This window comes from Mesocricetus auratus, unplaced genomic scaffold (assembly GCF_017639785.1).
Source record: "Mesocricetus auratus isolate SY011 unplaced genomic scaffold, BCM_Maur_2.0 Super-Scaffold_100025, whole genome shotgun sequence".
NCBI classification, from domain to species: Eukaryota; Metazoa; Chordata; class Mammalia; order Rodentia; family Cricetidae; genus Mesocricetus; species Mesocricetus auratus.
In genome coordinates this window covers 27,129,209-27,153,211 of record NW_024429206.1, presented here as the reverse complement: position 1 = coordinate 27,153,211, position 24,003 = coordinate 27,129,209, and the positions used below count along the sequence as shown (strand labels likewise).

The 24,003-nt window shown below is 55.3% G+C and overlaps 2 protein-coding genes across 4 annotated transcripts; both read left to right on the top strand.

Moving 5' to 3' along the window:
• Positions 1-4: 4 nt before the first annotated feature.
• On the top strand, positions 5-17,638 carry Slc12a9 (solute carrier family 12 member 9). 3 transcript variants are annotated; one of them, XM_040731381.1, is made up of 14 exons: positions 5-149; positions 888-1,110; positions 1,292-1,426; positions 2,185-2,316; positions 5,485-5,793; positions 6,527-6,634; positions 6,743-6,854; positions 9,240-9,397; positions 9,513-9,595; positions 10,494-10,618; positions 10,805-10,997; positions 11,137-11,311; positions 12,008-12,154; positions 16,365-17,638. In XM_040731381.1, the coding sequence occupies exons 2-14, from the start codon at positions 930-932 to the stop codon at positions 17,249-17,251; spliced, it is 2,745 nt and encodes a 914-aa protein (XP_040587315.1). In that variant the 5' UTR covers positions 5-149; positions 888-929; the 3' UTR covers positions 17,252-17,638. The 3 variants fall into 3 exon arrangements, with proteins under 3 accessions (XP_040587315.1, XP_040587317.1, XP_040587316.1); XM_040731382.1 differs by having other exon boundaries at positions 12-146; XM_040731383.1 differs by lacking the exon at positions 5,485-5,793.
• Positions 17,639-17,880: 242 nt separating this feature from the next.
• On the top strand, positions 17,881-22,039 carry Trip6 (thyroid hormone receptor interactor 6). The gene is made up of 9 exons (XM_005080412.4): positions 17,881-18,218; positions 18,426-18,553; positions 18,669-18,794; positions 19,021-19,404; positions 19,872-19,965; positions 20,041-20,210; positions 21,231-21,409; positions 21,556-21,676; positions 21,777-22,039. Exons 1-9 carry the CDS (start codon positions 18,110-18,112, stop codon positions 21,906-21,908), a joined length of 1,443 nt encoding a protein of 480 aa, XP_005080469.1. The 5' UTR covers positions 17,881-18,109; the 3' UTR covers positions 21,909-22,039.
• Positions 22,040-24,003: the final 1,964 nt, after the last annotated feature.

Below are 24,003 nucleotides of genomic sequence, written 5' to 3'. Positions count from 1 at the left end.
CCAATGGGACGCCTTGCTGGGGAGGGCAGGCTCCGGGCCTGACATCCCGGTAGCCCGCTTGCCTTTTCCGGCTCCCTCAGCCCCTCAGTGCGTAGAGGAGCCCCCAGGCGCGCCGGGGATCACCCCGGAGCAGCTGCGTTCATAAGGTGGTGAGTGAGCACCCTGCCGCACCCAGCTGCAGGGTGCGCCTGGCCGGCCGGAGCCAGATCCCAGGCCCCCAGGCATCCAGTTACTGGAGCAAGTGGACAGGAACGGGTGGGTGGGGGAGGAGGACCCTGGGGACCCCGTGTGGCGCGATGCCAGGCGACCTGCGTGTGTGTTTGGACAGTCGATGGCTTTGTTTGGATTGATAGAGTTTGGGGGTGCTCCTCGTAGGGATTGGAAAAATCTGGTAAGGATTGAGATGGGTTGAGAGACAAGGGTGATGGAGGGTGGAGCTTTGAGAGATTTAAAGTTTCTTATTGCCCATGTGTGAGATGCTGTACTCCAGAGGAGCAGCTTAGGACTTGGCAGGAGGCGCTTACTGCTAGTCTCTAACTTCCCTTTGGGGAGATCTGCTTCCTCTCCTGTTGCTGGTTAAGGAGAGACCCGGTTTGACAGGGGCATCAGCGTTTGACAGAGCCCCTGCTGCCCCTAGTTTTATGGGCATAGAGGAAGGCACGGTCCCTAAGAGCTGAAAGGGGCCCTCATTCTTATACACCGGGTCCGAGAGTGTGGGGGAAGTTGCTGGACAGTTTTGAGTTTCTGTACCGTGTGTGTGTGTGTGTCTGTGTGTGTGCACGCACACAAAACTCTCCTTTTGAGGAAGCTGAGTGTTTGATTAGGATTTTTTTTAGGAGGAACGGCTCTGTGAAATTGCTTTCCAGCCCCTAAAATCTCTTTTACAGGTCGCGTAGCCCTTTGGAGGCTTCCTCTGCCCACCCTCAGCTATGGCCAACGAGAGCTCCCCTCTGCTGGCCTACAGGCTTCTGGGGGAAGAGGGGGCTGCCTTCCCTCCCAATGGAGCTGGAGGATCTGGCGTGGCATCAACGCGAAAGCTCTCCACCTTCCTGGGTGTGGTGGTCCCCACGGTCCTGTCCATGTTTAGTATAGTTGTGTTCCTGAGGATTGGTGAGCAGAGGAAGGATGGACGGGGACGGGCCGAAGCTAGGGGGGTCCTTGGCAGATGCGGACAGATGGGGGTGGGAGGAAAAGACCCCTCATGGCCTTGTGGGACTCTGCTACCCAGGGGGATGAACGTGGGGAAAAGGAATATAACTGTCCCCCGTGACCCGCTTTTCTCCCCTTTCAGGCTTCGTGGTGGGCCATGCTGGGCTGCTGCAGGCCTTAGCCATGCTCCTAGTTGCCTACATCATTCTGGCACTCACGGTCCTCTCGGTCTGTGCCATTGCCACCAATGGAGCTGTGAGAGGGGGCGGAGCCTACTGTATCCTCCAACATAGGTGGACTGGGTCTGGGTTGTTCTGTCTGCCAGGACTGGGGAGGGGAGGGGCCAGTGTCTCCTGAAGACAGGCCAAGCGGGAATGAATGGTGAGCAGCAGGGTGAGGTGGCAAAGGTGACCGACACTGTCTCCATCTTAGTGCCGCTGTCTGGTGTCCCAACACGGTTATCAGCAGAGCTGCAGCTCAGTGGTAGAGTGCTTGCCTAGCGTGCCTGGGGTCCCGGGTTCCGTTCCTGGCCTGCTCCCGGGTAGTCACTATAGATGAGCAAAGCAGATGCCAGGTGTGGAAATGCAGGCCTGTCACCCTGAATACCCGAGAGATGGGTGCTGGAGGATTGAAAGTCCATCACCGTCCTGGGCTACGGAGTGATTTTAAGGCCAGCCTGGACAACTAACGGATGCATGCCTCTAATCCCTAGGACTGGGGAGATGGAGGAAGGGGGATAAGGAGTTTGAGGTTATCCCAGGCTACATAGTGAGTTGGAAGTCAGCCTGGGCTACTTGAGACCCTGTCTCAAAAAACAAAACAAAATAAAGAGTGAAAGGAGAGCAGGGGTAATCGCAGGAGTGGGGGAATTCTTACGATTTATGCAAGGTTGCAAGGCATGGCACACTGCTGCTGAGAACCAAGGCGAGTTTTGCAGGGAACCTGGAGCTGAAGCTGCGGGAAGACCGACTTGTGGCCCCTTCCTCCGTTTCGGTTTCTTTTCCCTTAACGCTCAACTCCCGCTTCCACTTGCAGTCATGATCAGCAGGACCCTGGGGCCGGAGGTTGGCGGCAGCATCGGTCTCATGTTCTACCTGGCTAACGTCTGTGGCTGTGCAGTCTCCCTGCTGGGGCTGGTGGAGTCCGTGCTGGATGTCTTCGGGGCTGGTCTGTAGTCTCCCCAATCTGGTCTGGGTGTGCTGCGTTTTTTCAGGGATTATGGAGCTGTGCTTCCCAAGATGCACACGCTGGGTCTTCTCTGCAGGGCGTGTGGGCAACCGAGTGCCCATCTCCTTCCCCAGGGAACGTCCCATCTCCAGGCGTGGTCAACCCGCAGCCCCCTGGCCACAAGTGGCTGCAGGCGGCCGAGGATAGCTGCTAATGCTCCCAACACAAATTTTTTTTTTTTTAGTTTTTCGAGACAGGGTTTCTCTGTGGCTTTGGAGGCTGTCCTGGAACTCACTTTGTAGACCAGGCTGGCCTCGAACTCACAGAGATCCGCCTGCCTCTGCCTCCCAAGTGCTGGGATTAAAGGCGTGCACCACCAACGCCCGGCCCAACACAAAAATTTTTTTTTTTTTGGTTTTTCAAGACAGGGTTTCTCTGTGGCTTTGGAGGCTGTCCTGGAACTCGCTTGGTAGTCCAGGCTGGTCTCGAACTCACAGAGATCCGCCTGCCTCTGCCTCCCGAGTGCTGGGATTAAAGGCGTGCACCACCAACGCCCGGCCCAACACAAAATTTTTAAGCTTACCTAAAACATTAGATTCTTTTTCAGATATGCACACTTTTTTCCTTTTCTTTTTTGGGGGTGTGTGTGGTGGCTGTGGAGTGTGCATGTGTGGGTGAGCCTGCTTGAGCATGCCTATGTGGAGGTCAAGGGTCAGTGTTGGCTATCTCCTCTAATGCTGCTTGCCTTACTGCCTTGTTTGTTTGTAAGTATTCATTCATTTCTTGTTGTGTGTATGATGGGTGGACACAGTTACTACGGCTGGAGTGTGGAGGTCACAGGACAACTCTGGACTCAGTTCTCTCCTTCCGCCTTTACGCTGTGCTGGGGGACCAAACTCAGGTCACCTGGCTTGCTTGGCAATACTGCTTAACTACTGAGCCATCTTGCCGGTCCTATTTATTTATTTATTGTGCACAGGGAAGGTAGATTTATTAAGGAAAAGTAAGAGATATCGCTAAAGAAACAGGCATGGTGGCGCACGCCTTTAACCCCAGCACTTGGGAGGCAGAGGCAGGCGGATCTCGGAGTTTGAGGCCAGCCTGGTCTACAGAGCGAGTTCCAGGATAGCCAGAGCTACACAGAGAAACCCTGTCTTGATAAACTTAAAAGAAGAAAGACAGAGAGCAAGGAGGAGGGAGGGAGGGAAAGGGGGAGAGAGGGAGGAAGAAACTCTGGAGAGTGGGAGGAGGCTCCAAGGAAGGAAACCCTTAATCTTAGCTTTTATTACCTTTTGTTTGCATGTGCAAGCGTGAGTTTATGCATACTGTGTGCCCGGAGGTAGCCTCAGAGGTCAGAAGATGGCATGAAATCCCTTGAACTAGAGCTTCGGGTGGCTTTCAGCTGCAGTGTGGGTTCTGGGCACTGAACTCTGCTCTGCAAGGGCAGTGGGCATTCTTTCTTTCATTATTATTATCATTATTAATTTTAGGCAGGGTCTCTCCCTGGACCTGATGCCCATCCGTAGACTGTACTGCCTAGCCGGCTAGCTCCAGGGATCGGCCTGCTCTGCCAACCAGCCCTGAAGTGGCAGGTGCTGGCCATCCAACCTGGCACTTGCATGGGTGAGAGGGATCCAAATTCAGGTTTCCACTCTTGCGTGGTGCCTCAGCGAGGGTGACTATTGCTCTGATGAAACACCATGACCAAAGCAACTTGAGGGAGAAAGGGTTTGTTTGACTCACACTTCCACACTGTAGTCCGTCACTGAAGGGAGTCGGGGCAGGAACTCAGACAGGGCAGGGACCTGGAGGCAGGAGCTGATGCAGAGGCCATGGAGGGTGCTGCTTACTGGCTTGCTTTAAAACCATTTCTGGTACCAAAGTTTGTGTTTGCCAGGGTCCAGAGTAGTAGAACTTATAGAATGAGCCCCCTCCCAATATCTCTCTATATGGGGATTTTTTTTTTTTTTGGTTTTTCGAGACAGGGTTTCTCTATTGTTTTGGAGGCTGTCCTGGAACCTGCTCTGTAGACCAGGCTGGCCTCGAACTCACAGAGATCCGCCTGCCTCTGCCTCCCAAGTGCTGGGATTAAAGGCGTGCGCCACCAACGCCCGGTTCTATATGGGGATTTTAAAAATAACTTATTTTTCTTTTATGTGCATTGATGTTTTGCCTGCATATGTGTCTGTGTGAGGGTGTCAGACCTTGGAGTTACAGACAGTTGTTAGGGGCCATGTGGGTGCTGGGAACTGAACCCGGGTCTTTCGAAAGAGCAGTCAGTGCCCTTAACCACTGGGCCATTTCTCCTGCCCCACATGGGGATTTGTTAGACTGCCTTGCAGATTGCAGTTCTGCTAATCCAACAATGGCTGTCTGTGACTGGAAGGTCCAAGAACCCAGAAGTTTGTTCAGTCTGTGAGGCTGGACATCTCAGCTGTCTCCAGTATACACCAGAATGCCAAACAAGCGGGCGCTGTGCCAGTGGAGGGACAGACTCACTAGCGAGGGCGACAACTTCTTCCAGGTCCTTTCATAGGCTGCCAGCAGGAGGTGTGGTCACACTACAGGCTTATCTTCCCGCCTCAAAGATGAGAAGTGGGTCTCACTCCTAATAGTTTAATTAAGAAAAGAAAACCCCTCACGGGTGTGCCCAGTCATCTGGGTGTTAGTCAATTACAGATACAGTCAAGGTGTGTGTGTGTGTGTGTGTGAGTGTGTGAGTGTGTGTGTGTGTGTGTAACATGGCCTTCCAGTGGAGGTCAGAAGACTTGTAGGAACTGTTTTTCCTCAACCATATGGGTTCCAGGGATTGAACTCAGGTTGTCTTACTTGGCGGTGGGTGCGTTTACCTTCCGAGTCATCTTTGTATTTTTATGAGAGAAGATTTTTTGGGGGGGCAGTTCTTAAGGAGGAATAGTTAATGACAATATTATGTTGCAAAATCAAAAGATTGGATGTGCCCGATTCTAGTCAGAAAGACTGGCTTAATGTTATAGAAATTGCCATAGCCAGTTTGGTACCCACCAGGGAGAGCAAAGATGCTGGGATTGCCCTAAAAAGGGATGCGGGGTAAGTGAGGTCTCTAGTGGCAGATGGAGGGAGGGGGTCATAGTTAGGGCTGGGTGTCTCCCTGGGGGTCAGGTGTTTTATCTCGATCCTTCTCTCCAGACGTCACAGGCTCCAGTGGGATCCGGGTTCTACCCCAGGGCTATGGCTGGAATCTGCTCTATGGCTCCCTGCTGCTTAGTCTGGTGGGTGTCGTCTGCACACTGGGAGCTGGACTCTACGCCAGGGCCTCCTTTCTTACGTTCCTGCTCGTTTCCGGCTCCCTGGCCTCCGTGCTGATCAGTTTTGTGGCCGTGGGACCCAGGGACATCCAGTTAGCTCCCCGGCCGGGCACCAATGGTTCCTCTGTGCCAGCCCGGTACGGCCACTTCACTGGTTTCAACAGCAGCACCCTAAAGGACAACTTGGGCGGTGAGCCGAACACTAGCGTGGGGTGCGGGGTGGGTGAGCGGTAGGTGGGCTGTAGCATCCCTGGAGAGGGGCTGGAGAGATGCTTCTGTGGTGAGGAGTGCCCGGCACCCAGGTCCAGCCATTCACAGCTCCCGCTTCAAGGGATGCGGCACCATTCTCTAGCCTCCTCGGGCACCTGCGCACACATGGCATAACCCCTCCCCCATACCTACAGTAAAATATGCAAGTAAGTCTTAAAAACAAGGATCCCAGGCAAAGCAGTGGCTGTAGCTCAGTTGGTGGAGCACCTGCCACGCTCGTACAAATCAGTGGTTCCGCTCCCAGAACCCCATTAACTCGTGGTGGTGCACGCCTGTAACCCCGGCACTCGGGAGGCAGAGGCAGGAGGATGAAGAGTTCACTGTCACCCTTGGCTGCACAGTGGGTCTGAGGCCAGCCGGGATGCCATGAGATCCCATCCTGGAGGAAGGGGGGCACGGACTCAGAGTGGTTTAAGCGGAGAAGGGGGAACCTAACCTTGATTTCGGGCTGGGGAAGGCGCGGGCAAGTCCTCCAGGTACTCTGAGCTGTGTGGGTGACCAGACAGCAGCCCGGATAGAGGAGGTCCTCGAGAAGAATGGGGAGGAGGTGACACGTGGCCCCCACGCTAAGTCGGAGCTCTTGGGGAAAGTGGGGTGGCAGAGCCAAGGCGTCTGGGTCCTGAGGGACCCTCACTGATGCACTCCTCATGCAGGCGGCTATGCTGAGGACTACACCACGGGGGCCACCATGACTTTCGCCAGTGTCTTTGCCGTCCTCTTCAACGGCTGCACCGGCATCATGGCTGGGGCCAACATGTCAGGTGAGAGTCTGCGTTTGGTGGTGGGGTGTGCGTGGTAAGGATGCCACCGTGGGAGACATAGGTGTGACTGGAGGGCTGGCCCCCCTCTCTCTGTTCCCGTCCCTCCAGGGGAGCTAAAGGACCCCAGCCGGGCAATTCCGCTGGGCACAATCATTGCTGTCGCCTACACCTTCTTCATCTACGCCCTGCTCTTCTTCCTCTCCAGCTTCACTTGCGACAGGTATGTGGCGGGCGGTGGCGGCGGCCCGTCGTTGAGGTCGAGCCATAGAATAAGATGGTATTCTGGGGCTAGACGTGGTGACGCACGCCTTTGATCCCAGCACTCTGGAGGCAGAGGCTGGCGGATCTGAGTTCGAGGCCAGCCTGGTCTACAGCGCGAGTTCCAGGACAGCCAGGGCTGCACAGAGAGAAACTCTGCCTTAAACAAAACAAAACGACAACAAGATGGTACCCGGGGGTCACCACAGGCTGTCAAGTAGGTATCCAGGCTGTTGGGCTGGAGGCACAGTTGGAGATAGTTTCTTCCATCGGAAGACAGATGGTGCCACCCACGGGGGAGGGATGGTTACATGACTGTAGTCAGCCGGCCACCAGCTGTGTAATTACTTGAATTGTAAACATTTTGGAGTTGATGTTGGGAGGGGCAGGGCCTTTCTAGTGATATAGGGCTTTTCTTGTTGTTGTTGTTGATTGTGTTTTCTTTTGGGGGGACAGAGTGGGTTATTATTTAGCCCAGACTGGCCTTGAACTTACTATGTAGCAGAGGCTGGCCTTGAACACGTAATCTTCCCACCATTTTCCCATAGTAGCGTGATTACAGGCACCCACAAACATGCCCTATTCATCTTTCTAGTAATTTGTATTTTTGCAAATATTTTGTCTCTTTGTCACATACTGTTGGGAATGACAAAATCCAAGTAGATTGAAGATAACCAGTGAATGCCATGGACACATTTGGGCACCTTTAATATGTGGAGTAGGCTTGTCTAGACTTCAGGGCTATAGTCACTGAGGATTTTATTTTGTATTACATCTTTAAAAAGTGTGTGTGTGAGCCGGGCGTTGGTGGCGCACGCCTTTAATCCCAGCACTCGGGAGGCAGAGGCAGGCGGATCTCTGTGAGTTCGAGGCCAGCCTGGTCTACAGAGTGAGTTCCGGGTCAGCCTCCAAAGCCACAGAGAAACCCTGTCTCGAAAAACCAAAAAAAAAAAAAAAGAAAAAAAAGTGTGTGTGTGTGTGTGTGTGTACGTACATTCCTCTCCAAGGCTAAAGGGAGGTGTCAGATGCCCTCTAGTACTCTCTCTCTCTTACTCTTTTTTGAGGCAGGGTCTCTCACTTTGTAGCCCTGGCTGTCCTGGAACTCACTCTGTAGACCAGGCTGGCCTCGAACTCACAGAGATCTGTCTGCCTCTGCCTCCCGAGTGCTGGGATCAAAGGGGTGGTGGTGTTGCCCCCTCCCACCCACCCAGCTTCTCTTTATTTTAAGCAGGGTCTCTCACTGAACCCTGAGAACCTGTTGTCTCCTCTGGGGCTACAACCATGCGTGGCTTGTTAAATGGGTGCTAGGATTCAAACTCAGGTCCTCATAGTTACCAGGAAGCTCTCCTGAGCACTGGGCTCTCTCCAGCCTTTGTTGTGTTTTTGAGGCAGGACCTGGCTCTGTACCCCAGGCTGCTCTCCAGCCATATGTATGTATGTATGTATGTATGTATGTATGTATGTATGTATGTATGTATATATGTATGTTTGTTTTGGTTTCTCTGTATAGTTTTTAAGTCTGTCCTGAACTTGCTCCGTAGACCAGGCTAGCCTCAGACTCATAAAGATCCACCTGCCTCTGCCTCCAGAGTGCTGAGATTAAAGGTGTGTGCCACCACCGGCTGGCCCTTTGTTATATATATATATATATATATATATATATATATATATTTTTTTTTTTTTTTTTTTTTTTTTTTGGTTTTTCGAGACAGGGTTTCTCTGTGGCTTTGGAGCCTGTCCTGGAACTCAGTTGGTAGTCCAGGCTAGTCTCGAACTCACAGAGATCCACCTGCCTCTGCCTCCCGAGTGCTGGGATTAAAGGCGTGCGCCACCAACGCCCGGCTTGTTATATTTTTGAGGCAGGATCTTGCTCTCTACCCCGGACTGGCCTTGAACCAGAGACCCTCTCATTCCTCCTGCAGATGCATGCCATACTGCCTGGCGTAAGCCAGCTCTTTTCTTTTCTGTTTTGACACAGGGTCTTAGCCTATGGCCTTACACTCATGGCAATTCTCCAGCCTCAGCCTCCCAAGTTCTGGGATTACAGGTGTGAGTCATCTGGCCAGGCTCTAGGATATAGATTCTTTTGTTTGTTTTTGAGACAGGGTCTCATATAATCCAGGCTGGCCTCAAACTCCCTATATATACTGACGTTGGTCTTGAACTCCAGATCCTTCTGACTCTGCTGCCTGAGTGCTAGCATTACAAGGCCCCCTCTAGGACACAGCTCTAGAAACTCAGTGCCATGAGGACGCAGCTCTAGAAACGCAGCGTCCAGCACCTTTTCTCATGAGGACTTGGTGACGGCTCACTGACGAACCCTCTCTTTCCTTTTCCTCCTGGCTAGGACGCTGCTTCAGGAGGACTACGGGTTCTTCCGTGGCATCAGCTTGTGGCCCCCGCTGGTGTTGATTGGCATCTACGCCACGGCACTCTCGGCCTCCATGAGCTCTCTCATCGGTGCCTCCCGGATCCTGCACGCCCTTGCCCAGGATGACCTCTTCGGTGCGGTGCCCCCCGGGTCTGCTGCGCCGCTCTGGGCTTGCCCTCCTGGGTCTGTCTCCATCCCTCTAGGCCCAGACTGATACGTCTGGTATGACTCTGTTTTGTTTTTTAATAGGTGTCATCTTGGCACCGGCCAAGGTAGTTTCTGGAGGTGGCAACCCCTGGGGTGCCGTCCTGTATTCCTGGGGTCTGGTGCAGGTAAGTCTTCCTTTCCCCCCTCACCCTCTAGATAGCAGACTGAGAGCCCATCTTAGGTCTAGATCAGAGGTGTAAATGAAAATTAGGGTCTAGGCCAGCTAGTGTTGCAAGCCTGTAATCTGAATTTGGAGGTGGAGGTAGGGGAATGGATTGAAACTGAAGCCAGCCTGAGCTGCATGATCAGACCCGGCCTAAAAATAAATAAAGTGGGCAGTCTAGGCATGCAATCCTAACACTCAGCAGGCAGAGGTGCAAGGATTGCAACAAGTGTGAGGCTGACGGACTAGCCAGTTAGAGCAAGACCCTGTCTCGTAAAAACAAAACCGCACGCACGCACGCACGCGCGCGCACACACACACACACGCGCGCGCGCACACACGCGTGCACACACACATACACACAGGCACCCACGCATACACACTCACACACACGCATGCACGCACACATAGATACACATGCATGCACGCGCCCACACACAGATTACACACACGCACGCACACACACGCGCGCGCGCACACACACAGATTACACACACACACACGCGCACGCACGCACGTACCCACACACGTACTGCTTGGGGTGCACTGGTCTTTTTATTTATTATATTGAGACAGTCTCAATATGTAGCCCTGGCTGTCCTGAAACTTGACATGTACTCCGGAAAGACCTAGAACTCATAAATGTCTGCAGTGGTTGCCCAAACTTGAGTGTACCTATGTGCGCGCATGTGCGCGGAGGTCTGAGGGCGGCTCAGGAGAACCGACTCTCAGGGTGTGGATCCCAGGGGTTGAATTCAGGTCATCAGGCTCAGCCCTGAGCTCCTGCACCCGCTGAGCTGTCCGGCCAGGCCTTGGAGTTGGCACTTTTGATTAATGCTCAACTCGCGGTCCTTTCCCAGCTGGTGCTGCTGGCCGGGAAGCTGAACACATTGGCTGCTGTGGTCACCGTCTTCTACTTGGTGGCCTATGCCGCGGTGGACCTGTCTTGCCTGAGTCTAGAGTGGGCTTCCGCCCCCAACTTCCGGTGAGAAACAGAAGAACCAGAGGAGGAGGAATGGGGAGGACGGAGACCCGAGGGTGTGGCCTGGGGACTGGGGGAGGATGGAGACCCGAGGGTGTGGCCTGGGGACTGGAGCCCGCGCGGCGCCCGGCGCCCGAGGGCTGGCCCTGAGTGCTCTCCCTCTCTCCCTCCCTGTGTCGCCCTCCGCAGCCCCACCTTCAGCCTGTTCTCCTGGCACAGCTGCCTGCTTGGGGTGGCCTCCTGCCTGCTAATGATGTTCCTCATCAGCCCCGGGGCCGCCGGCGGCTCCCTTCTGCTCATGGGCCTGCTGTCTGCCCTCCTCACCGCGCGAGGAGGACCCAGCAGCTGGGGCTACGTCAGCCAAGCCCTGCTGTTCCACCAGGTCGCGAGCCCTTGAGGAGGGGTGGGAGGCTGTCTTGGGAGGCTCCCTGCTCCCACCCCGGGGCCGCGCTGCTGTCTGAGAAGAACCCAGGGGTGACTGCTTATCGCGCTCTTTCTCCTTCCCGCCTCCTGCTCCCCAGGTGCGGAAGTACTTGCTCCGTCTGGATGTCCGCAAGGAGCATGTGAAGTTCTGGAGGCCCCAGCTGCTGCTCCTGGTGGGAAACCCGCGGGGAGCCCTGCCTCTGCTGCGGCTGGCCAACCAGCTAAAGAAAGGGGGGCTCTATGTGCTGGGCCACGTCACTCTGGGAGACCTGGGTGAGTGACTGTCGTTCTTGCTCTTGTCCTTCCTCTCCTGTCTCAGAGGCCTCATGTTTTTGTCCAGACTCACGCAGGCTTAGGAGGCTAAATGATTTAAACAACCCGGGGTTTTGCTGATCTATACACCCAGCCCCTCACTGGGGGATTCTAGGCAGGTACTCTACCACTGAGCCACACCCCAGCCCCTCACTGGGGGATTCTAGGCAGGGGCTCTACCACTGAGCCACACCCCAGCCCCTCACTGGGGGATTCTAGGCAGGGGCTCTACCACTGAGCCACACCCCAGCCCCTCACTGGGGGATTCTAGGCAGGGGCTCTACCACTGAGCCACACCCCAGCCCCTCACTGGGGGATTCTAGGCAGGTGCTCTACCTCTGAGTCACACCCCAGCCCCTCACTGGGGGATTCTAGGCAGGTGCTTTACCTCTGAGACACGCCCCAGCTCTAGTAAGGAGTAACTGAGCTTGACCAACAGTTGCTGCCCCCTCCCCCGCTCGATTTTGAACTGCTAAGTACCATGTCCATGCTGGGCAAACACTTCACTACTGAGCTCTATCACCAGCCCCTGGTTTTGTGAGGTAGGTTCTCCCTGCTTAGTCCAGCCGGCCTTGGCTTTGCCACCTTCCTGCCTTGGTCCCCTGAGCACTGGGGCTGGGTGTGTCACCGGGTCTTCACCGCCTCCTCTCTCTGCAGACTCCCTGCCGTCAGACCCTGTGCAGCCGCAGTACGGTGCGTGGTTGAGCCTGGTGGACCTTGCCCAAGTGAAGGCCTTCGTGGATCTCACCCTGTCACCCTCTGTGCGCCAGGGGGCTCAGCATCTACTGCGGATCTCTGGCCTTGGTGAGCGGCGTCTCTCAATGTCTTCAGGTTCCCTAGTGGCCCCTTTCTATCTTTGCCCCCTTCCTCCAGGGAATCGAGAGGATTGCAGATTGCAAAAGGAACTCACCACACAGAGTAGATAAGACACGAGTCGGAGATAACTGTGGCAGATTATCTGACAGTGGCCACAATGTCTAACTGGAGATGCGGCATAGACAGGGCAGGACACTGGTGGTTGACTTAAAAAACAACAAGAAACAGCTACTTTTAGCTGGGCAGTGGTGTCACACGCCTTTAATTCCAGCACTCTGGAGGCAGAGGTAGGCAGATCTATGAGTTTGAGGCCAGCCTGGTCTATAGAATGAGTTCTTGGACAGCCAGGGCTACACAGAGAAGCCCTGTCTCAAAAGGCCAAAGCAAAAAACCAAAATTACATTTAATCATGTGTGTGTGTGTGTGCAAGCATGCTATGTGCATGTGCAGGGGTCAAAAGACAGCCTTCAGGAGCCAGTTCTCCATCTACCGTGTGTCCCAGAGACTGGACACAGATCATCAGGTTGGCCACAGACACCCCAACCCACTGATCCATCTTGCTGACACCCCAACCCACTGATCCATCTTGCTGGCCCTGCTTTGTTTGTTTGTTGTTGTTTAGACAGGGTCCAGTGGGGCTGGAGGGGATGGCTCAGCCGTTAAAGGCTAGGCTCACAACCAAAAACAGACAGGGTCCAGTGGATCTCAGGCCGGCTGGGAACTCACTCTGTAGCTGAGGATGACCTTGACCTACTGACCTCTTGTTTGGGATCACAGGCACTCAGCACTGTGCCCACTTTACGAGGTGCTGGGAATGGAACTCAGGGCTTTGTGCCACATCCTTGGCGCTTCCTGAGATAAAAATTAGAGCGTATTTGGGCTCTGGAGAGTATTTCTCCAGGGAGAGTGGGAAAGTCATTTGAGTCTTATGGCCCCACTAAAACAGAATTTCTTCCATCCAAATACTAACTGGGCTTAACCCTGCTTAGTGTCTGAGATCCACTGATGTCGGGGTGGTGCTGCCAGTTAAAACGGATGTTTGTTAACCGCCAGAACTCAGACGAAGCGAGATCACTGAATGCCGATGACCCAACCCTGAAGTGGCCACAAAGATTTTGTGGTGAGCTAGCTGAGCTTGGCCTGAGGCTCAGTAGGAGGGAAGCCAGGGTGGTGGCTCAAGCCTGCAGTCCAGCACTTGGGAGTCTGAGGCAGGAATTCTAGGTCAGACTTCGGTTTACAGCTGGACCCTAACCGCCAACAATCAATCAAGGTGGCAGGAAGGAGCAGACTGAGTCCCTAGGTCACTAGAGAATGTATGGGAGTGATGCTTTTGGATAAAATAGAATCTGTAACTCTTCTTGTGCTACACACACACACACACACACACACACACACACACACACACACACTGGTTTGAAGGTAGGGCTTTGCTTAAGTTAGGCAGGTGCACTACCACAGAGCCACACCCCAGCCCCTCACTGGGGGATTCTAGGCAGGGGCTCTACCACTGAGCCACACCCCAGCCCCTCACTGGGGGATTCTAGTGATACTTTATTTCTAGTAATATTTTATAGCTAAGCTACCTCACAGACATTTTTTGTTTGTCCAGGAGGACCTTGAATTTGAGATCCTCTTGTCTCAACCTCCTATGCACCTAGGATTATAGGCCTGCACCACAGGCAATTCCAGCTCTGTGACTCACGTTGCAAGGCCTGCAGACTCGTATCCTAGGTACCTCTGGGCTCAGCCACCTCCTCAGTCCCAAGACTACTGTCTGTCATCTGAGCAAACACCTTCTCTGTCTACAGTCAGTCAGGCTAAAGGTCAATCACATCGAACTTTGCACTGATTGGTGCTAAGCAGGGTTCTGGTAGAAGCTCAGGGTGGTCAGTTGGGTCACCTGCTGTCCCTCCAGCTAACGGGCTTGGTGTCACTGAGGGGCATTTACCCCTGTTGCACTTGAGGACCCTTGCTCTTCTTTTCTGGAAGGGGTCACTGTACTAGCGACACTTACCCCGAGGAAGACGACTCCAGCCGAATGGGGCTTGGGGAGGTGACATAGCATGTATAGCTGTTGCTGTGCAAATAAAAGGAGCTGCGTTTGGATCCCCAGTACCACGCAAAGGCCAGGCACATCGAATTCCGGCTCTAGGAAGGTAGAGACAGGACAGCCAGTGTGGTCAGCTGGTGTAGCTCGGGCAGCGAGCTCCTCATTCTGTTAAGACCCTGTGTGAAAAAATAAGGTGGAGGGCTGGGCGGCGGCACATGAATTTAATCCCAACACTCGGGAGGCAGAGGCAGGCGGACCTCTGTGAGTTCATGGCCAGCCTGGTCTACAGAGCGAGTTCCAGGACAGCCAGGGCTACAGAGAGAAACCCTGGGGTGGAGGTACGGGTGTGGAGGCAAGATGGTTCAGTTTATCAGCTTGTACAGTGTTTGCAGCACAAACCTGACAGCCTGAGTTCAGTTCCTGGTACCCACATGAAGGTAGGAGGTAATCGCCTCACAGAATTGTCCTCTGACCTGCACATGCAGCCTTGGCGCACACAGTCTCCCCATTATGCGTAACACACAGTAAAATATGATAAAGGTAGAGACCAGGTATACAGGCACAGACTTTAACCCTATCGCTTGGGAGGCACAGGCAGGTGGATCTCCGTGAGTTCCAGGCCAGCCTGGTCTACAAAGCCAGGACAGCCAAGGCTGTTACACAGAGAAACCCTTTCTTGAAACGCCAAAAACAAACAAACAAAAACAAACAAAAAAATGACAACAACCAATTCAAAAAAACAAACTCCAACAACTATGGTCAGGAGTTTGAGAGGCCCATGCCTCTACTGCACACTGAGACTTCTGGGACAAGAGATCTGGGTCATTGAGGTTGGTCCAAGCTCAGCTAGGTAGGTCAGGGAACAGCCTCTTGTGTGAACAGTCATAGTCACTTTCCTGGCCAGGCCTTTTCAGGACTGAGCCTTCAGGCCAGTGACTTCATTGTGTGGGGTCTGAGGTTGGCTCCTTATCTGTAAGGGAGAATAAACAGTACTACTTATCTCACAGCCTGTTGCCACAGGGGTCAAATGAGGTGAGTGTTCACTCTGATGTGGCCTCTGATGCTCCCCAGATGCTCTGTGTCCTCCCTCTTGGGTGCCAGACTGCAGACCACTGGCCTTAGAAGTTTGCAGCTCTGGTCCCATCCTCCCCTGGAGTGATCGGGGATGTAGCCTCTCTGGTGATTGAGGTCAGGAACTTGGACCATCCGGCTATCTGATTTTATTTTACTCAGGCCTGGTGATGCAGGCTGTAAACTCAACTACTCTGGAGGCAGAGGCAAGGAGGGTTGTAAGTTCAAAGCTATCCCGAGCTACAGAAGAAGTCTCATTTCCTCAGTAGAGTTCAATTTCAATCTCTGGGTTTTTGTTGGTTTGTTTTCTGGTAGCTCTGTAGCCTATGCTGCTTGAAACTGTGTAGCCCAGACTGGCATCAGACTTGTAGCAATCCCCCTGCCTCAGCTTCCTGGTTGCTGGAATTACAGTTGCTGGGGCCATCGTGCCTGGCTGAGGTGGCCTCTCTCCTACCTGTGGTGGATAACAACCAATCCTACCCCTAAAAGAACCCGGAGCTAGGGCTGTAGTTCAGTGGGCGGAGCACTTACCTAGCATGCGTGAAGCCCTGAGGTCCATCCCAGCACTCCAGGAACTTCATGGGAAACCCTAAGTGCACGGCTTTAATCCCAGTACTCAGGAGACGGAGGCAAGTGGAGTTCTGTGAGTCTGTGCCTAGCCTGGTGTGCATACTACTGAGCTGCAGCCCAGTCAGGGCTCCATAGAGAAACCTTGCCTCAGAAGGATGGAAGCAGGGAATGAAATCTAAAATGGGGCTAGGAATACAGCTCAGTCGTTGATTGCCTAGCATGGCTTCATCTCCAGTAACACTCCCGGAAAAGAAAAACACATCCCTAATGCGAAATTTACATATTTAAAGCGGAGGAGATTATTCCTAGAGATAGGCAAATAAATGCGTGTGAAAGTGTTTAAGGAAGCCAGATCATCGTGCAAACGCGTGTGTGACGAAACTGTTGTAAGGCACCCGCCAAGTAGGGTGCCGTGCCTCCGGGCTGGACTAGGTGCGAGTGGGCGCGTCCTTATGCTGTGTGAACTCAACCCCCGGCCTGATTTCTGTCCCCCTTCTTTGCCCCTAGGCGGCATGAAGCCCAACACCTTGGTGCTCGGATTCTATGATGACGCCCCACCCCAGGACCATTTTCTGACAGACCCAGCCTTCTCCGAGCCCGCAGAGGGCACCAGAGAGGGCGGGTCGCCTGCCCTGAGCACGCTGTTCCCTCCACCCCGGGCTCCTGGGAGCCCCAGGGCTCTCAGTCCCCAGGACTACGTGGCCACCGTGGCGGATGCTCTCAAGATGAACAAGAACGTGGTTCTCGCCCGGGCTTGTGGGGCTCTGCCCCCGGAGCGGCTCGGCCGGGGGTCGGGCGGCGGCGCTCAGCTGCACCACGTGGACGTGTGGCCCTTGAACCTGCTGCGGCCCCGGGGTGGGCCCGGCTACGTGGACGTCTGCGGCCTTTTCCTGTTGCAGATGGCTACCATCCTAAGCATGGTGCCCGCGTGGCACAGCGCCCGGCTCCGGATCTTCCTGTGCCTGGGGCCCAGGGAGGCTCCTGGGGCAGCGGAGGGCAGGCTCCGGGCTCTGTTGAGTCAACTCAGGATCCGGGCAGAGGTGCAAGAGGTGGTGTGGGGCGAAGGGGCCGAGACCGGGGAGCACGAGGAGGAGGAAGGGGACTTCGTGAACGGTGGTCGAGGAGACGAAGAGGCCGAGGCTCTGGCTCGCAGCGCCAACGCCCTGGTGCGCGCCCAGCAGGGGCGAGGCACGGGAGGCGGCCCGGGGGGGCCCGAAGGGAGGGGCGGGGAGGAGGGGCCCGCCACGGCCCTTACCTTCCTGTACCTGCCTCGACCGCCTGCCGATCCTGCACGCTACCCCAGGTACCTGGCGCTGCTGGAGACCCTGAGCCGTGACCTGGGCCCCACCCTCCTGGTTCACGGTGTCACTCCGGTCACCTGCACTGATCTCTGAGGCCTGCTCAGACAGGGTTGCAGAGAGAGGGCCCAGGCCCATTGTGAACATTGGATCCCCCCATGGACTCTGCCCTTCGGATGATGTTTTAAGGGGACCGTGGTCTCCTTTGGATGGGAGGGGGCATCGTACACTAATTCTGGGTGGCTGTCCCCTTTGTACTGGGGAGGACATTGCGGCCCCGCCCCTGGCCCTGCCTCCGCTTCCTTCACTGGTGCCTTGACCAGAGGGGCTGGCCTCTTCTGTGACTCTGGGCTACCTCAGTGTCCCCGTCCTGGCCACAGACGCACCGCCTCCCTCCCTCTCCCCCGGCTTCCTTGGGAGGTGACGTTTGTGTTTTGTTTTATTTTTCTAACTACTGACCATTAATAAAAGACCAAAACACTACGGGCTGGTGGAGCGCTGCCGGCGGGTGGGGAGGGAGAGATCCGTAAGGGGGTGGGGACCAGAAGCCCGTGAGAGTCCCGGCCCGGAGGCTGCCACGTGCGTGCGGTGCCGGGGCCGGGATCCCGGAGTTGCTGGGCCGCGGCCTCTCTGCGCCGCCTGCAGCCCACCCCGCGGCTCCTGGAGGCGGGCGCTCCGCGCTCACCCGGAGGGGGCCGCAGAGAGCGAGGAGGGACCGCAGATTAGGGTTTGGGGGACCACGTGACCCTCCCCCAGGAATGCGGTGACGTCAGGGGGCGGGGCCGTCCCCAAAATTGGGGAGGAAGGGGAAAAAAAGAGAGCCAGAGAAAGTTTCTTTGCGGGAGTCCCAAACGGGGCGCGGGACGGACCAGGAGGGAAAAGGGCGCAGAGCTCCGGGCCCCGGGCTCGCGGGGGCTCTGACCTCTGTCCGGAGTGGAGTAAGCATCCCAGACCATGTCGGGGCCCACCTGGCTTCCCCCGAAGCAGCCAGAGCCCCCCAGAGCCCCTCAGGGAAGAGCGCTTCCCCGAGGCGCCCTGGGGCCGCCACCGGCCCACGGAGCAAGTAAGTGTTTCCCTCTCGCACGCCCGGGGGCGGCGGAGGAGCCGCTGGCCACTCGCCGCCGCCTTCCCTCCCCGTCTGCCCGCTTCCTGAGGTCTCCTCCCCAAGCCAGAGGCCCCTGCCCTTGTGCAACCTTCCCTGGCTCCTGTCCCTTCCCAGACGCCCCGGGTGAGAAGCGCAGCCTCCCCACCGCCGTTCTCTCCCTTACAGCACTCCAGCCCCACCCCAGGGGCAGTTTTTGCCCCCTCCCACCTGAACAGTGTTATCAGCCTCCGGGGGTAGCGGACGACCGGGGGCCTACCTGGGTGGGCTCCCTCGGAGCACCCCAGCGCCTGCAGGTGAGGGTTGGCGGGGAGGTGAAGGATGTGCGGGTCTCCTTCTCAGGGTGAAGGCGGGAGAAGCCCAGGGGCTGGGGTCTCTGTTTGTTCCCCCTGCTTTGGCTCTTGTCTCCAGGGGCTGCCGCCAGACAGGGGTGTCGTCCGTCCCGGAAGCCTGGATGCTGAGATAGACTCGCTCACCAGCATGTTGGCTGATCTGGACGGGGGTCGCAGTCATGCTCCTCGGCGGGCAGACCGACAGGTCTGTGTCCTGTGCCCTGTGTCCGCGTCCCCATCCCCAGCCAGTTCCCTTCTGCGGCTTCTCAGCCTGAAGCCACCCTCCCCACCTACCCTCTTTGCAACTGAGGATCGCCGGCTCCCTGCTTGCCAGGCCTTGCCCGGTGGGAACGTGTCAAAACCATTGCTTGCTAAGGTTCCCCGTGGCATGCATGGACCTTACTCACTGTCTGCATCGCTTGTCTCCCCAGGCTTTTGAGGCCCCTCCACCCCATGCTTACCGCGCAGGCTCCCTGAAGCCCAGTGGAGGGGCCGTTCCGACCCCTGTGCTCCCAGCACCCCCTTACGGTGGACCTGCCCCAGCCTCCTATGCTACAGCCAGCACTCCAGCTGGTCCTGCTTTCCCCGTGCAAGTGAAGGTGGCCCAACCTGTGCGAGGCTGTGGGCTGCCCAGGCGGGGGGCCTCTCAGGCCTCTGGGCCTCTTCCAGGCCCCCACTTTCCTTTGCCAGGCCGTGGTGAAGTCTGGGGGTCTGGCTATAGGAGCCACCGTGAGCCAGGACCAGGGGTAAAGGAGGAAGCCGCCGGGATCCACGGCCCTGCAGGAGGAGGAAGAGGAGGCAGCCATGGGCCCCAGGTGAGCGGGTGGCGGGTGGGGGCCCTGTGGGCTTGTGGTCATTGTGGGTAGCTGGGCATTGATTGGGTGGGGTGGAGGCTGAGGGTACTTAGACGCTGCTCTAGGGCGGGGATGCAGTTCAGTTAGAGTGCAGGAAGGAGTTCCGAGGTTCTGTGCACAACACCGTACAAACCGGAGGCAGAGGCAGGAGGATCAGGAGATTAAGGTCATCTTGGGCCAGGCAACAAGTTCCAGGCCAGCCGAGGCTCTACGAGACACTGTCCCTACCATAAATAAATGAATAAATCAATCCTGGATTTAGGGTACTCAGAGGTGATGGGTCAAAATGGCCCAAGGGAATGGACTAGGCACTCCCCCCCCATCAGCTTCTGAGGGATGTTCTCAGAGAGTTTCAGGGTTCTGACCTCACAGATTATTTGTGGCATCAGACTGTAGGCCGTGCCACGGAGCCCTGGTTCTCACTGTAGGTCCCCTTAAGTCAACCTCCGGAAGAGGAGCTGGAGAGGCTGACCAAGAAACTGGTGCATGACATGAGCCACCCGCCCAGCGGGGAGTACTTCGGTGAGCTGGCTGGCGGGGGTGGGGCGAGGGAGGGGTGGTCTGCACAGACTGATGCTCGGTGCCCTCTGTCCTCAGGTCGGTGTGGCGGCTGCGGGGAGGACGTGGTTGGCGATGGAGCGGGGGTTGTGGCCCTGGACCGCGTCTTCCATATTGGCTGTTTTGTGTGCTCTACCTGCCGGGCCCAGCTCCGGGGCCAGCGCTTCTACGCCGTGGAGAGGAGGGCGTATTGTGAGAGCTGCTACGTGGTGAGCGGGCGGGCGGGCGGGGTAGAGGTCTAAACTAAGTGTCCAGATGGGTAGGCAGGTTCCTGCCCATCCAAGAGAGAGCCAGATACTCAGCCAGATGGGGCAGAAGGAGGAGGGAGCTTGAAGCTGGGGACTCAGGCAGAGACACAAGAAGGAAGGAGCTCCCCGTGGTGGCTCTCTCGGGAGTTCGAGGCCAGCCTTAGCTACGGAGCAGGTTTGAAGCCAGCCCAGGGTACATGTTTCCAAAGATCATTTGGTCCATCAACCAAAGGAAAGAATGGCTTGGGTTTTGCTTCTTTGACTGCTCGTTCGTTGTTTGGGGATGATATGTCGTATACCCCAGGCTGGCCTGAAACTCTCATGTACAGCCGAGGAAGGCCTTGAGTTCCCTCGTCTATCCGTGGGGTATGGACATTCCAGTGTGTGCCACCGTGTCTGTTTTATGTGGTGCTGGGAATGGAACCCAGGGCTTCATGCATGCTAAGCAAATATTTTATCAACTGAGCTACAGCCCCCAGACCAAGCAAGAAGTCAAATGTGGATACTAGCTGGGGGGGAGCTGTTATTTTCAAGTGGGAAGCCCTCCCTCCTTCCCTCCCTCCCTCCCGTCCTCCCTCTTCCCTCCCTCCCTCCCTCCTTCCTTCCGTTCTCCTTCCTTCCAGACTGAATCTCACTGTGTAGCCCAGGCTGGCTCTGAAATCATAGTCCTCCCGCCTCAGCCTCCTAAGAACCAGGAGAGTAGCTGTGTACCAGTCGCCATGCCTGCCAGAAGGCCTTTTAGAGTTGAGCTGATTTGCGAAAGTCTGATATCATTCCTCAGAGGCAGGGATTATTGTTGATTCATCTCACCGGAAAAGGAAGTGTGTGGAGGCTAATTTCCTTGTCTAGCAGCCATGGTGCTGGGATAAGAACTCATGCCGAGACCACCTCCCACGGAACCCTGTGCAGGGAGCTGCACACCCCAGATGGGTGGGAGGCCAGGGCGCCTCCCCGCCTGACCTCCTTCCTCTTTCCTACCAGGCCACTCTGGAGAAGTGTTCCACATGCTCTGAGCCCATCCTGGACCGAATCCTGAGGGCGATGGGGAAGGCTTACCACCCTGGTTGCTTCACCTGTGTGGTGTGTCACCGGGGCCTCGATGGCATCCCTTTCACAGTGGATGCCACCAGCCAGATCCACTGCATTGAGGATTTCCACAGGTTTGGCCTTGACACAGAGTCTCTGACCTGTGCTGTCCCTCATGTCCGTTCCTAACTTCTGGTCCCCTCTCCCTTTGACATCACGTTCCTCCCCAAGACCCAAACCCAGCTTTCCAGTCCTTCTCATTCCCCGCTTTCCACCTCAGGAAATTTGCCCCCCGCTGCTCCGTGTGTGGTGGGGCCATCATGCCGGAACCGGGTCAGGAGGAGACGGTGAGAATCGTTGCTCTGGATCGAAGTTTCCACGTTGGCTGTTACAAGTGTGAGGTGAGGAGTCCCCGGAAAGAGCCGGGGCTTTGCAGAGCCTGGGGTGCCGGGGGAGCCCTAAGGGGAAGACACAGAGCTCTCAGGCTTCGTTTCTCCACAGGAGTGTGGGCTGCTGCTGTCCTCTGAGGGCGAGTGTCAAGGCTGCTACCCGCTGGATGGGCACATCTTGTGCAAGGCCTGCAGCGCCTGGCGTATCCAAGAGCTCTCAGCCACCATCACCACTGACTGCTGACTCTTCCTGGAGAGCCTGCTGGGAATCTCGGCCCCCACCCATCACCTCCCTGGCATCTCCCTTTACCCTCTGTCACCAAGTGCTGTCGCTTCTTCCTCCCTTATGAAATAATAGTCCTTGAAGAGCTTAAAGCACTTGCAAGTCTGCTGTTTCGTTGGAGTCTTATAGGATGAGGCTGTGCAAACCTCATTCCAGCACTTGGGAGGCAGAGGCAGGTGGATCTCTGTGAGTTCAAGGCCAGCCTGGTCTACATAGTAAATTCCAGGCCAGTGAGGGGTCCATAGTGAGATCATGCCTAAAAACAAAGGCTGTCTTAGACTTAACTTTATTTGTTTTTTCAAGACAGGGTTTGCTCTGTAAAACAGTTCTGGCTGTCCTTTGAACTCTCTCTGTAGATCAGGCTGGCCTCGAACTCAGAGAGCTGACTGCCTCTGCTTTTCGAGTGCTGGGATTAAAGGTGTGAGCCACCACGCCCTGCTGCTGTCCTATACTTATATTGTTGTCATATCATAAATTAACCCATTTATTGTAGACTAGGGATTTCTCAAATGGTTTCATTTCTATTGGTCTTTCTTTTTTTGGGGGGGGTTTCGAGGCAGGGTTTCTCTGTATTGTTTTGGAGGCTGTCCTGGAACTCGCTCTGTAGACCAGGCTGGCCTCGAACTCACAGAGGTCCACCTGCCTCTGCCTCCCAAGTGCTGGGATTAAAGGCGTGCGCCACCACCGCTCTCCTCCAGTCTTGTGATGGCAGACTTGACTGACTGGAAATGGTGTCGCAGATCCAGGCCCCACCGGCAGGAACCACAGTGTCGGATACTGATGGCCTGTTTCCTCGTCTTGGTCTTGCCCCAGAAGAAGCTGATGTACTTGCCATGCTAGCCATTATAAAAGACCAATTCTGATGTATCCCAGGCTACCCTTGAATCTGATACGTAGTTGAGAGAGCCAAGGCTGCTCTGGAGCTCTGGAGTCTCCTGCCTTTACTTCTCAAGTGCTAAGATCACAGGAGTGTGCCATTGTGTCCGGTGACCTTTTTTGTAGGGGGTGGGAGGGTCCTGGGGGTGGACCAGGGAGACATGCTAAGCAAATGCCCTACCACTGAGCTGTACCCCCAGTCTCCTCTCCTTGCGTGGTTTCTCATTTCCTAAACCCAAGTCCTTTCATGTGGTAGGCGTGCATTCTGTCATTGAGCTATGTATCACCACTCTTTCCTCTTAACCTATGCATGCCGCACGCCTTTAATCCCAGCAATTGGGAGGCAGAAGTAGGTGGATCTCTGAGTTCTAGGCCAGCCTGGTCTCTAGAGGGAGTTCCAGGACAGCCAGGGTTACACAGAAAGAAAAACTATGTGTGCATGTGTTATCTATGTGTGGGTACATGTACATTTGAGCATAGTAGTCCAGAAGAGGTCATCTGATTCCCAGTAACTGGCGTTAGGAGCCTACAAGGGTGTTGGGAATCAAACTCAGGTCCTCTGCAAGAGCAGGTAGTGCTCTTAACCACAGCACCATCTTTCCAGACTCTCCTGGGGGATTTTGTTTTTGGGGGGTGTCCAGGCTTGCTTTGAACTCACTCTATAGCCCCCCCTTTTTTTTTTCTTGGTGATCCTCCTGCTTCAACTTGCTGAGCAGCTGGGATTGCAGGCCTGTGCCAACATGACTACCAAATTTTTAAATGCCCCTTAATTAAATAAAGACGCCTTTTTTTCTTGCTGGGAGCAAGGCTGTGGCACGCTCCATTCTTTAGTTTGTGATTCTATTCGTTGAGAAGGGCTTAGTGTTATCTTGGGGAATTATGTGTTTAAAGTGGAAGCCACTGGATCCTGGTGGTTGTTTCCAGACTGCTATGTACAACTTCCCGTCAAAGAATTGGTGATTAAAGTGAGATTTGCATGGTTTGCACGAGGATTATGCGCCTCTGTCCAAGAAAAGCAGGAAGAACGCGTTTTTGCAAGTAGCACATTCTGCGGATTTCTGCAAAGAAGAAAATGGTGGGAGAAGCCTTTAAAATGGTTGCTTCTATGCATTATTCCCTAGATAGCCACTGCCCTCAAACCCATACACAGCGCGAGGAGAGGGCAAATCCACCCTTGAAG